Source organism: Triplophysa dalaica, chromosome 14 (genome assembly GCF_015846415.1).
Source record: "Triplophysa dalaica isolate WHDGS20190420 chromosome 14, ASM1584641v1, whole genome shotgun sequence".
NCBI lineage: Eukaryota > Metazoa > Chordata > Actinopteri > Cypriniformes > Nemacheilidae > Triplophysa > Triplophysa dalaica.
Genome location: NC_079555.1, coordinates 2930833 through 2944849, shown reverse-complemented (window position 1 = coordinate 2944849; position 14017 = coordinate 2930833). Strand labels below are relative to the sequence as shown.

Below are 14017 nucleotides of genomic sequence, written 5' to 3'. Positions count from 1 at the left end.
CATGTTTATTTTGTTTTGAACAAACAGCAAAATGTATTGAAACTTGACCTGGACTTTTTCTTTTCTTGTAAACTGTGTTTGCATCTTTAATGGAACTCGCTGGGATCTTCTTGGTTGTAAAGGATAACAATTTTCAAAATAATAAAGCAACACACAAGATGAGCTGACATATCATTAGAACTTTAATATTAAGTAAGGCCGCGACTAGATTTTTGATCATACTGTCCTTAGGCTTGTCAGGCCGTCTACTGTATATGTGATGAGCTGTCTGTCTACACTAGCAACCTGACACTAATGGTTACCTCGGCAACAGACCCAGCTTTGTTGTGATGGTGCATCATTCATGAAGATCAGCTCATCAAACAGGTAAGACACTTTCTCTTTTCGTGTTTGTGGTGGCATACGTTTAATATCAGATTACTTATACACACTTTTAAGTCATCCACTTCTCCACTAGTTTAAAGTATCTATTCGTCCAGCACTTTGCTGTTTCAGGTGGAAGACACAAGAAAACTGAGCGTCTGTGATCTTTTGTAGGATGGAAGACTGTGTGCATATGGTCTGTGAGCTACTCGGCATACAGGAGACTGATGAGATTGGCATGGAGATGATATGTTTACTCTACACTAACATCTTCCTCATCTCAACAAATCTAGAGGACACAAAGAGAGCCGTTTCACAAGTAACGAGTAACTCAAAACTTCCATAACCTTGTGCAGAAATAAAGTTGTGTGAGATGTCTGACATCACTATGATGTGTTCAGGTCAGAGGTGAGAATGGAGGATCATGTTTAGCCAGAAGCGTTCTGCATGTTCTCTTAGTGATGGAGAGGCAACGTGAGATGAGAGAAGAGGTATTTCTAAATTGAATTCTCTAAACACAGTATATATTTATCATTTAGGGTGAGGCCTTCTTTTGTGGTACATTAAATTGATATTTTTGCAACTTAACTACACTCTAAAAATTCTGGTTTGTTTTTGACCCATAGGTCAAACCAAAGGATGGGTTGTGTCCATTTTTAAACCAACCATGTGTTAAAGATAACCCAGCATTTATTTTGTAATCTTTGATTGTTTCTTACAAATTTGATTCTGGACTTGAATTGCGACTTTTTAGCGATGTTTGGTCACGGAAGCAAGTTGAAGATCATGTGAAGATTAAGTGACCTTGTGTCTTCTGTAGTTGTTCTGGGATCTTCAAATGTTAAAAGCTGGTAAAATCGACTGTATGGTCAAACACGACATACAATCACCAACAATCAGCTACCGGCCAAAACTACAGGTAGAAACTGACATCATTTCTGATTTTTTACAGTTAATGATAGAATATTTGTGTATTTGATTTTTTATAAAAGATGTAAGATTTGATTAACACAACCTAAATCCCTTAATTTGCAATGTCAAATAAAAATATTCTGTAATCGTATTTTTTGCAAATTTTGCATTGTGCCACTGCAAACGTCAGTATAATTTATTCAGTTTCTACTTCTTATAATAGAAGTTGCATTTTAATAAAGATTTGAAGTGTTTGCTAAAAGCATTGTGCCACTGCAAAAATCATTATTATTTATTCAATTTCTTCTTATTATTATATAAGTTGCTTTTTAATAGAGATTTGAAGTGTTTGCTAAATGAATATGTGAATGTATTTACTGTGAGATATTGCTTCTAATTGTTCTTTTAGGAGCAGGACACCGAGCAGTTAAATATCTTGTGTCTTCAGAACAAAGCCAAGAGACTTTACGTCAGGTCACTCACACGCTTTCATTCACATGCTAACAATCACTTCTGATGAATTTACAATATATTCACAATATTGTCTCCCGCATCCAGGCTCATGCTCGATGGTGTTTGGACTCTGCTGCCATCTCCGTCCCACAGTAAAGTCAATATGAAACAGGGCATCGTGTGTCTGAAAAGTGAGGACATCTTGCAACTCCTCCACTATAAATATGACATCATCAAAGAGCGACTGTACCGAGAGATGCTACAGGACGAGTACGGTGAGAGAGAATCATGGGTCACATGGAAATATTCCATGAGTATGTTCCCTTGAATGTTTTCATTTTTTATTTTGTTAAAGGCATGGTTTGGTGGGACTCTATGTCACCATGGCAACAGATGGAGAGTGTATGTGAACTGGGGGCATCTGTAGAACAAGCTTATCGACAAAGGGACTGGCTCAAAATGTGTGGGCTGCCCGGGGCCCTCCGGTGCTACAGGTACAAATTTTGAAAGTAAATTTCCTCGGTTTCTTTTCATACATGTAATGTTTACTCTCAGATGTCTTTTAGCCAGTAAGTCATTTAAAAATGCATCACTGACACCTGTGGCTTTATTTGTGATGTATTTGGTAGGAGTTGTACTCCAGTGGTCCTGCGGGGGTGCTCTGAGAGTCTTAAAGACAGATATCAAGCGTGGTCATCTCAACCGAAAGAACAGGCTTGGACTGCTATCATCTACCTGTCTGAACTCGAGTCCACCTATCAAGAAGAGAAAGAGTCTCTCACCGCTGTCATTCACAGGTTGTTGTGTGAATTGGTTGAGAAAAAATCATGATTAATCGGCTAAGAGCTTTAGTAGGTCAAAGGTCAACAAGGTTCAGGCCAGAAACATTCTTAACTCAAGTTTTAATCTATAAAATTGCTTATGTGAATTGCTCATCTGTCACAGAGTGGAACAGGAAGCTTTGCGCGTCATTTATCTGAGTATGTGTGTTGCTGTACGGAGAGCCGAGAGAGAAAATCAGTCCCGCGCCGCGCTGCTGGTCGCCAGACAACACTGGCACAGATGGTAAGTGTTAAAACGTCCATATTTACATTCCGTGACTCGTTCGTGACCCACCCGCATGCTTTCACTCAAAAGTTTGCAAGCTCTGACTAAACCCACCTTTTGTTTAGGCCCTTTATGAAAGGCTCTGTCAGTCAAGAACTCGCTGGGATTTGGCTAAAAGAACATTTAGTTCCCACTGCAGGACAACAACAGAGCAGGAAAACAGGAAGCTGTATACAACAGGTTATTATTACACATAAGCACAAGCGTCGTAGGAAAGTTTGCTCCAAAAGGAAATTTGGTCTTCTTTTATTTATATTCACCCTAATGTTATTCCAAACCTATATGGCTTTCTTTTCTTTGTGAAACACAAAAGAAGATATTTTGAGAAATGTCCTTTAGAGAAATTTTGTGGAAGTCATTTGGGTCCGTTGTTGTTTGGTTTTGTTCTGCAGAAGAAAGTAAGTCATATGTGGTTGGAATGACATGAGCTTAGTAAATGAAAGAAATACAATTTTGGGGTGAACTAACTATTTTAAAATGCAAGTCATTTTGTTCTTTCCCATCAGACTATTCTCCAGTTGCTGGTTCTGTGTCAGGAGCAGGAAAGGAATCAATTGGTGGAAATTTTGCACAGTGTTTCCAAAAATGACCTCCAAGGACCGAGAAGCAACAGTTAAGTAATTATTACACGTCATTCCAAACCAATGCATCTTCAGTCAAACGCAAGGACGTGTAATCAATTAACAATTTTATTTGAAAGTAAATGGCATTTTTTATATGAATGAAATAGCATTCTTAAAGGGACAATTCGCCCCAAAATAGAAAAGACTTCTGTCATCAGTCACCGTTATGCTCTTCAAGACCCATGGCTTGTTCTTGTTCTTGAATGCTATTTCATTCATTCAAACTTCTTTACACTGTTATACGTGCTGGCTTTTCAAGCTTAACATAGTCAACTTGTTCAAAAACGAGTTCGACGCATGACGTAGTATTTCTGTGCTCGATACACACCCCCAGCACTCCAGTTTTTTTTTTAAATGTCTGGATCCCTGTTTCGTGACTGGGATCTTATTCCTTTTATTGGCCATTCTCCCGGAAAAGCATGCCCACGCGTCATCCACGGAGCAAAAGACCACGGCCACGCACGTCAACAGACATCGTGAGAAAGAGCAGCACGACCATCAATCCCACTTCACTCGATTGACGGAAGTTTAGCTGTGTTTGTTAACTTACTGGAGTTCAGTGATGAATGTTATATGAATGGTGGATCTAACGTTGGATTTGGCCATCATCGGAAAAATTGCGCAATCCCAGTGCTAAAAGATTCCAGACGTGAAGTCAAACTAAGTCATATGTCTGTGTTTTGTATGCAATTGGCGCGTACATGCATAATGTAAACAACAGGAAGGGATAATGCGATGATGTGTTGTGTGCTCATGATTTAATTCCGTCCGCCCTGCATGCCTCCAGCGGCTCGTCTTTTCCGCCAATAATTGTACAGCTGTATCTCTCTTTTAAAATTTGATCAAACTAAATACTCTTCGAAGATACGACGTGTACGATAATACTATATAGGCACTCAAGAGTAGTATGAGATTTGAAAAAACTGCGTATGTTGCCCCGTCTTTAAGTTCGACACAAAAGTTTTTTAATTTGGGGTGATCTATCCTTTCAACATCACCTGCACTGTACCGAAGAAAAAGATTAAGAGACTTTGTAGCATAAGGGTGAATAAATGATTCTTTTGGGCGATGCCGCATTGACGTCATTGGTTTGATCATTTCTGGTTTTCATTAAACATGTTTGTGTGTTTGTGCCTTTAAGAGATGGCAGATGCAGATGACCAGAGCTGTGTGTCCAGACTACATCGTATAAAAGTCTCTCTGCAGGAAGAACAGGCCTCTAATACTGCACCACTTGCCCCAGGGTGTTCTGGGATAGATGTCTCATGGGGCGAATGTGCCGTGCATTTACTGACTCAGCTTACACTAGGACATGAAGATGAGACCTGGACCGTTTTACACTCACTGCAAGATCTGGTGAATCTCAAAAACATGCGTTTATGTTTATGTTCATGCATTTGGCAAATACATCTATGTATTTTTATTTGTTTTATTTTCTTTGGGATTCAAACCGCCAAATGAGCTTCAGGAATACTTAACTGCACAGTTTTAACATATTCCTCTTATTATGTGTATGAATAAATATCTCCTCTCTTCTTAGGAACTTGGGGGTCTTTTGAGTCTACTGCAAAAATATGAGACAGAGCTACAAAGACCAGAGTTCAACAACCTGCGGGAAGTTTTACAGTCATCTGCACTCATCCAATCCACCGCTGAGCCAAACACGGTGCTACAAAACTAGCAAAAAAACAGAATTTTGAAAATATTTTTAACAAGAGGGCGAGAGAGTAACTGTTTCTAATGTCTTTTAAAGGAGAGAGAGAGAGCTGAATATCTCCAGGCAAGATCACTGGACTGTGCAAAACAAGGACTCTGTACTGGTAGATGCCCAACATTTCTGCAAACCTTTTTAAACGCTAGCCTTTTGCCTTCTTCAAACATGTCATTCTATTGTCATTTATTCAATAACTTATAATTCAGTGCATAGTTTTATAATAATTTTGTAAAATTAATCATATAAACGTCTCAAATGAAAAAAATCTTTTTGTTATGTAGTATTTCTGTGTTTTCAGGATGTGGCATGGCTTTAGATCCCGAAGACACGCCATATTTAGAGATTCTGTGTGTCAGAGACCCAAGAGATGAGGCGGGCAGGATGGAGATGAGGGATGAAGAAAGTGTGAGAAGAGTCATTGAGGAGATTTCAGAAGAGAAACAGAACTCTCTGATCGCAGTGGCCTGGAGCAAACCAGCGCATGGACATGAGCAGACTCAGGTACACTTATTTTGTTTTAAAGGGATCGTCATCACAATAGGATCATTTTGTCATTATTTATTCACCTTCGTGAGGTTCAAATCCCCGTTGGCTCTCTTTGATCTTCGGAACCAAATTCGGTGTTTTGGGTTTGGGACGGGTTTGAAAAGTGTATTGTGTGACCGTCTTCTGACAGGTTTGGGGAATGATAATCAAACATTATCCATTATATTTTTTGTAGTTTTTGACCTCTGGTATTTCACAGAAAAAAATGCTTGCAGTCAAGGCATAACAACCAAGAAGGGGCCATACTGTTCACTTTTTCATGATTCCATTTTGTTTCCTAAAGGCAACCTATAATGTTGTGCTAAATTTTTTATTTTTTTTGCACTTAATGGACTAGTTGCACAAGATGGTGCCGGTGAGCTCTTGCATCCCCAGAGTAGGCAGACTAATTTACGGTCTCCTTCAACTATCAATCTGCTCCGGTTCCATTTACAAAAACAACGGCTGTTTTATACATCAAATCATACTGCAGTGAAAAAGCGCAAGCCACGCCCACTATTTTTCTCATTCAAAATTCCATTTTACTCAATAACGCATCAAAATACGAAGGTAAAAACGATCGCAATTTCCTATTCATGGGGACTTTAAAATGAAATGCATCATTTTGTCTTTAAAGGTCCGGTTGAACACGACGTTTCCTCCAATCTTATATTTAGCTTGAGTACCTATAGAGTAGTATTGCATACTTCCTATCTTTGAAAAGTATTTAGTCTGATCACATCTAACAAATCACGAGCACACAATATATCATTGCATTGTGCCTGAATAACTGTTGATTCAAAATAAGTTTGTGTTGTTAACATTATGCACGTACTTATCACTCGTCATTTGACACGTAGACGGGGTGTTTCTTTCACCTTGCCGTGGGTGTACTTTTCCGGGAGAATTGCCCAATAAGGGTCTGATAAAAGTTGTTACGTAACAGTTTTTCAAGAAAACCTATACAAACCTTGGGGGAGTGTCTCGAGCACAGAAATTCTACGTAATACGTCAAACTCGTTGAGCATGAAAAGCCAGAACGTTTAACATTGTAAAGAAGTCCAAATCCCCCCTTTAAGAGTTTCATATACACCCCATTTGCATGTGAAAATTATGACCTTTTACACTGTCAAAAATCTGTAAAAATACTGCAAAAATATGGTTTTAATGATTTCTTGTAAATTTGTAGTCTTCTGTATTTAAAAAAAATCCTATAAAAAAACAGAAATTTTCGAACAGTTGGCAAATCAAAAACATACAAAAAATATAAAATTACAAGTTTTCATGTTTTCTTGTAATTTGCAGTCTTTTTCTGTCATTTCTACGGTTACTAGCCGTGTTTCAAAAAGACTCCACATATCTGTAAAAAAAGTTAGAGTAAAATTACAGTGCACTTATTGGAAATAACAAAATGTTTTTTACTTGCAGGAAGTGACCTCAGCTGTACAGGAAGTGAAGCCAGACAATAGAATACAGCATGAGAGATCTGCAAACACAGTTCAGAACGGTGTAAACATTCCAAACACAAATCCGCATGAAATGAACCTATTTACACACTTGGAAAACAAAAGCCCAGTCATACTCCAATCAAGAGCCGAAGAAACACAGATAGAGATTCAGACTCAAACCCCACGAGACCATCCAGCATTCATCGCTGTAAGAATCTTACAATAATAATACATTATAAACCCACAAACTCTTGTGCTACTCGACAGTTCTCGTTCTCACGGATGCTTGTTTTAACCAGGAGGAAGACCAAAATGTTGGAGATCAACAGCACACAATCCAACCTCTCACTGACCATCAACCCATCACAACACAATCCACTGACACAACAGACACCAACACGCCGCCAGCAAGCACACAGTCCACAGATCCGGAGCAGACACACACATGTGATGCCCGTGAGATGGAGACGTCGCAGGTGCAGAAGAGGGAGGAGGAGACGGATGAGAGAGGAGCTGAAGAACAGCAGCTACAGCGGGAGGCCACCATGCGTTGTCTAGTGAACATCCAGAGGAGAGCAGAGAGGCGCTGGCAACGTGACCGAGACAGACAACTACTGAGAGTCAGTCCAACAATACTTAAAGAGCATTTATCAACATTGTCATCTTTATAAAAACATTTGTATAAAAAGTTTCTCCCACATTGTTAGTGAAATGTTTAAGACCTTCAGAAATAATGTGTTTCAGAACAAAACACTCTTACAACATATTTGTGTTAGACTTGGATGTTGTTGTATTGTACACTATTCGTGACTGTTTCTTATCAGGTTCAGGAGCGACTGGCAATCGTGCAGAGTCGGAAGGCCGATGAGGATCTGTTGGGTCTGACACATCTAACCGACGCACTACGACAGGTACAGATAAAAAATGAAATGTTTTTCTAGACCTTTTAATCTGAATGCATTAACTTGAGGATCTGAAATATGTTTTTTTTTTTTTTCATTACACATCTACATGATGGTATGTTCTAGGAGGACGAGCAACAACAGAAAACGTTAGTAAGAGAGAAACTCGAGCAGATGAGGAGAGAGCGCTCGTGCATTCTTCAGACCAGACGAGAGAGGTAACGTACATTAGTATAATCTCAAACATTATACGGATCATTCCCACAAAACCACTGAAACATAATTTACATTTTAAAACATAATTCGGTAATGCAAAAAATTATCGAGGTAAACAATTCTCAATAAATTCTAATTACCCTAACACTTGTCTAGATGCATTACAGTATGTTATACACACGCAAATACATTTTTACATTAAATTAGATTTTATGTGAAGCAACACATCTACCATCACTTTTCAAATGGCTGCCAGGTTAACAGATTACTTTGTATTTTTAGTTAAAAGCTTAATATTCTCTTTTCACCCTGTGTGCGCGACTATTTCGTTCTCATTACCAAGGTAGTTTACCTCATAAAGAAAAAAAACACGTATAATTTTGAATTAAAATATAGTTAATTAATGTCTTTTTGTCTATGAATAATAAAACTTGCTTTTTTTTGCAAAACATGCTATAGGATTGACAGTTTTCAATGTATTGGTTATGAGAATTTTAAGGCCTTCTTTTGTAAAAAGAAAATCAAAAAAGCGTTCGACGCCAAGTTGAATGGCATACCTTGTTTTAATAAATAAAAGGGAAATTTGTTGCCACGAGTGTTTGTCATGTTGGACATCTTGAAGCCAAGCTTTCGTGAAAATCCCCCATACTGATCCATTCCTATAACCTGCCATTATTTACTCACACGTTTGTCAATTTAAAACAACTTTCTTGACCAAATGCTTCATTTTACATAGGGATGTAATGTGTCTTCTATTTCAAATCATATGATAAGTGGTCTTCTTTAATGGTTTTGGTTCTGTCCTTATTTGAAAATAATTCTATAGTTTCTTAAAGAGAACAAGAATATAAGATAAGCTCTTTGTTTTGGGTTTACAGAAACACCACTGGCTTTAAAGAGCTCATCGCACCCACTGCTCAACGCATGGCAGAAACTGAAGAAAGCCATTAAATCTGCTCAAATCTCCAACGCCACCCAACATATAACGTACACACAGCACAGAGCACACTACAAACATTTATCAACTTTATTCATGTTATAGCACGAAAGTAACTGCGATTCAATAATAGGTGTTTATGTGTTTCCTTGTTGTTCCCCCATCGATCTGTAGTAGTGCTTACAATGCATGCACACATTGGCTGTTGATCACGTTGTGTTTCTTTGGCAAAACTAGATGAAAATGCATCAGCATGACTTTGTATGTATACTGCAGAACATGAGCACGGTAAAACACGTTAACATCTTGATTCTTTTCAATCTTTATTTAATCAATCACACTTTTTCGATAAGAGTTATCACTGTTGCCCACGTGCGACAGCGTTTCACTTTTTCGTCTCCCATCGAAAAGAAACAAGTATTATAGACTTCTTACGTAACAGCCGCAGGATGACTGGTGAGCATATAATGAAACACAACTGAATATTTTATTGAACTTCAGGAAACTCCACATTATCTCTGTCTCTTAACAGATTTGTGTGTGCGTTACTTGTAACTTAAACAACAAAGTCTGCCCTTTCCACCAACATCAACGTTTATATATTCGGAGAGCATATATACTGTGAAAGTCTACAATGGAAATGATAGTGATGAATAAATTATTTTGCCTTGTCTTTTGTTATGTTTGAAGTCTGTTCTTTGTGTGTTTGTTTGTTTATGTGTGTGTGTGTGTGTGTTAAGTTGTAGACTGCAGGTAAATGATGTCAGTGCATGTGTGTTATCTTTATAGTCTTACTATTGTGTGTGTGTTCGGTTCACTACATGGTGTGAAGAATGATGGACGGGGGGGTCTGTCCAACAACAGGGGATCTTAACACTCCCCAAAACAATTTGCAAAGAAATCAGGGATTACTGGTGGGCGCACTGCACCCCCGGTCCATGTGGACCGCCCTCCTCATCCGAGCTGTCGTTGTAAGCTTCACGGCGGTGACCGCCAGACGACCCCTGGCTGATATCAAAGTCCTGCAAATCCACCTCCTCGGCATCAGCTGAGATGACAGGAACTTCTGAACGTGACGGCAACAGATCCTCCAACTCCTGCGCGAAGACACATTCAGACACTATTAAGTTTACTTTAGCCAATGACAACATCTCAGTTCCAAACCAGGTAACAAGTGTTCATCTAAAAAGAATTAAAAAATTTCTGCATTGTGAAAATAACTGCACTCTACGCGACTGCACACGTACAGTATTAGTCAGGGCAATCCCAAAATGCATTACAACACACGCAAGTATAAAAAGCAGATATTTCAAGGACAAAAGAAATTCTATAAATTAATAAAATCATCCAAAAACGTACCGTTAGTTTCTCTGTGCTTATCCAGCCATTGTCTGGAAACTGCACGTCAAACTTGATGAACAGATCTCCCTTCTCGAACGGGTTTCTGTACTGAGGCATTCCTTCACCCCGGACGACCCTTATGGAACCTGACAACACGACGGCATCATCACCACACTTCATAGAAAAATCAACCCACATTTCCTTAAAGTTTGACTCACCTGGCTCTATGACTTTTCCAGGTGGATTTTTGATGACAAGATGTCGTCCGTCGAGGTGCGTGAGCATGAACTGAAATCCACAGAGTGCCTCCACAAGACCAATCCTGTGGGATATGTGGAGGTCGCTGCCATCCCGGCGGAATTCCTGTACAACACGAGGACAACACGTGAAGCTGATTTGCTTACAGCATTTCCAAATGTTAAACCCTGATCTAATACTGCAAGACTTTGGCTTCCAACAAATAGGTTTGACTTATTAGGATTAACTAGATCGCCCTTGCTGGTAGATTTCGTAACTTCACCTTCATCCAAAAGCAGTCTCAAAACCATTAGTGTCCAGAACTAAGCTTCTGTGTGGGGTCTTGCGCCAGCGGAGTCTATCTGAAATGGACTTTAAAATTCAATTTTGTGTTGCTTAAAAATCAAATCTATTGTGTTCAATGTTTTTTACTCAGACATTTAAAATAAAACATTTTAAAGCTGCATCCACAATACCGTCATACAGCGAAACTGTGATAGTTTGGCTTAAGGCTACCAGACCGTCAAAATCTCATGCCGGCCCATTCTAGTTGACCAAACCTGACTTTCTTACAAAGTAGACTGTTAAAAACCAGCTAAACCTTGACTTCCAAAAAATACGCAACTACTCGATCAGAGAATGATTTTAGCCCATTTTTGTACCCAATGAATGACTTGTAGACGCGTCTGTTCAGCAACCTCACTTGAGTCTCACCTCATGCTCCTTCTCCTGCAGGACCAATATGATGTCTCCAGGTTCCGTGTTTGGGGACTGATCTGCCTCTCCACTAAATGTGATCTTCTGTCCGTGTCTCATGCCTTTATCCACGTGCACCTCCAAGACCTTCACCTCTTTAGACACTTTTCGGCCGTCGCACTCTTTGCATCGGTCTTTCTCACTGATCACCTCCCCTGAAAACAGGAACTGTCGTCAAAGCGTCGACGACATACTTAAACAAGAAAAACAACAGGTAGTGTTGAATATATACCCTCTCCATTGCAGTCAGTGCACACAGACTGCATCTGCTGAACCATGCCAGGGGCCAACTGTCTGATCAAGATTCGCATGCCACGACCTCTACATGTGACACACTTCTGCACCGCTCCCGTTTTACCTCCTTGACTGAGGATGTGAGTCAGAGAAAATAAGAGGTATTTTGGGGAAAATCAAAGCAGCTAAATACTTTTATAACCCTGAAAACATTAAATACTCACCCATTGCAGGCACTACAGAGTACATTCTTGCTGAGCTGAAGTTTGGTAGTTTTCCCATTGTATACGTCTTCCAAAGACACCCTTAGAGTAAAAAACATTTCAGAATCTTTGGCAGATATATGTTAAAGGAAAAATGATCATTAACTCACCATCATTTCATAGCAAACATGAATCAAAGGCAGAACGCAAAAGAAGATATTTTAAAGAAAGTTGATAACCAAACATCACTAGTCCCCATTGACTTCCACTATATGGACACAACACAACTGGGACATTTCTCAAAATATCTTCTGTTGTGTTCCACAGATGAAAGAAGGAACAATCCATAAAATAGGGTGAGTGGATGAAAAACTGCTCAAATCTTTAAAAACACTAAACACGCTCACCCTACACGTAATATAGGTTGAACACAGAGCAGTCATCCTCTTTAACCTGATTCTTGGCGCAGGTAACGATGGAGGTCTTGTTTTAAGCATCACTCACTTTAGCGGGTGGATCATGTCCTCTCCTCTCCGTCTGCCCCCATTTCTGCTCCTGCTGCTCTGGCCTCCCATAAAGCCGAACAGACCTCCACCAAAGATGTGAGAGAAGATATCCTCCATCCCGGCTCCGCCACCGCCCCCCTCACGCAAGCCCTGCTCGCCATACCGGTCGTATAGCTCCTTCTTCTCCGGGTTCGTCAAAACCTCATAGGCGAAACTGATCTCCTTAAACTGACACACATATCGCATGGCCACGGTCAAAATTTGTATCATTTTAATTATGACAACACATCCCTGTGTCTATTGAAGGAGTCATATCATTAGGTTTTGTAAACATCCTGTGAAGTGAATACGTCGTTTAAACCATTTTCGATCTCAGACGAAAACTAAAATCAATGTACAACATGACACCTTTAAAATAAATCCTTACCTTGTCACCTGCATTTGGGTTCTTATCAGGGTGGTATTCTTTTGCCAACTTCCGGTATGCCTGAAAATAAAAGCACATTATTTTTGTACAATTTTTGCTACCAAGAATAAACACACTTGTTTTTCTTTGATGAATATTTAAATCCACACTATCAGTTTTGTAATCTATTGCATTATAACAACCACATGCATTATCTTCGGTAGTTCGTCCTACAATAAAAAAATATCATCATTTAATCACCCTCGTGTCATTCCATACCTGTATAATTCAGGTAAAGTTAACCAAACAACATGAGCACCATTGACTTTCACTATGTTCCGCAGAAGAAAGTGACATAGAAACAACAGGAGGGTGAATAAACGGAGATTTTTTTACATAACAACAAACGTTAGACAAAGCCAATATGAACACCCGATGATTAATGTTTCAATGCTAAAGTGTTCACCTTCAAACAAAGGGGCTTTGGACAATAACATAAGGGTGTACGCATCTAAAATAGCCTAAAATGGGAGAGTGATGATAAAGGACGACGTAAACCTAAAACTGCACATCAGACACTGGCTCAAATTAAGCAAAGCATCAGGTAAAACGAGTCTTCCGTTCCCATTTAACATTAGCCATTAATGTTGCTGAAGTGCACGAGGAAGCACCTTTAGCTGTCTTCAGTAACGTTACCTGGCAGCTAGATGCTTTCAAAACAAAGCCATTGCGTAAGCATCGTTGTCTCTTATATGTCTAAAAATAGCACGCAAACGACATATTGACCACGAATCGTACATATGTTCTTCATAAAACAGCGTATCGTCAACACAAGGCCGCGCTAGAGGATCTAAGCAGTATGCATACTGCAAAACACGCAGCATCCCCAGTCACGCGCACCTCCGATTTCTGTAAGATACGAGGCTATAGACCGAAGGGAGCGTTTGTACCTTTTTCAGCTCGTTTTCGGTGGCCGACGGAGACACTCCGAGCAGGTCGTACAGTTTCGTGTCTACGACGTTCGCCATGTCTGCAGACCGGTGCGGCAGCTGCGCGAGGAGGTGCGGAAAGAGAGGAAAGCCGGGTGCGAGACGTCGGGTGCGAGACGTCACGTGCGCGCCGCCGTGACTAAGC

General features: G+C 39.7%; 2 protein-coding genes across 2 annotated transcripts; one reads left to right on the top strand and one right to left on the bottom strand.

Moving 5' to 3' along the window:
• The first annotated feature begins 837 nt into the window (after positions 1–837).
• LOC130435994 (uncharacterized) lies at positions 838–10054 on the top strand. The gene is made up of 18 exons (XM_056766889.1): positions 838–854; positions 1184–1282; positions 1685–1749; positions 1834–2003; positions 2084–2222; positions 2358–2525; positions 2674–2793; positions 2901–3015; positions 3342–3447; positions 4600–4814; positions 4999–5124; positions 5212–5278; positions 5471–5673; positions 7126–7353; positions 7445–7765; positions 7970–8056; positions 8174–8265; positions 9142–10054. Exons 1-18 carry the CDS (start codon positions 843–845, stop codon positions 9212–9214), a joined length of 2406 nt encoding a protein of 801 aa, XP_056622867.1. The 5' UTR covers positions 838–842; the 3' UTR covers positions 9215–10054.
• dnaja2b (DnaJ heat shock protein family (Hsp40) member A2b) lies at positions 9918–13993 on the bottom strand. Its single transcript, XM_056766890.1, has 9 exons — positions 13834–13993; positions 12905–12964; positions 12476–12705; positions 11993–12073; positions 11767–11900; positions 11493–11689; positions 10760–10904; positions 10560–10687; positions 9918–10297 (listed from the first exon to the last, which is right to left on the bottom strand). Exons 1-9 carry the CDS (start codon positions 13909–13911, stop codon positions 10109–10111), a joined length of 1242 nt encoding a protein of 413 aa, XP_056622868.1. The 5' UTR covers positions 13912–13993; the 3' UTR covers positions 9918–10108.
• Positions 13994–14017: the final 24 nt, after the last annotated feature.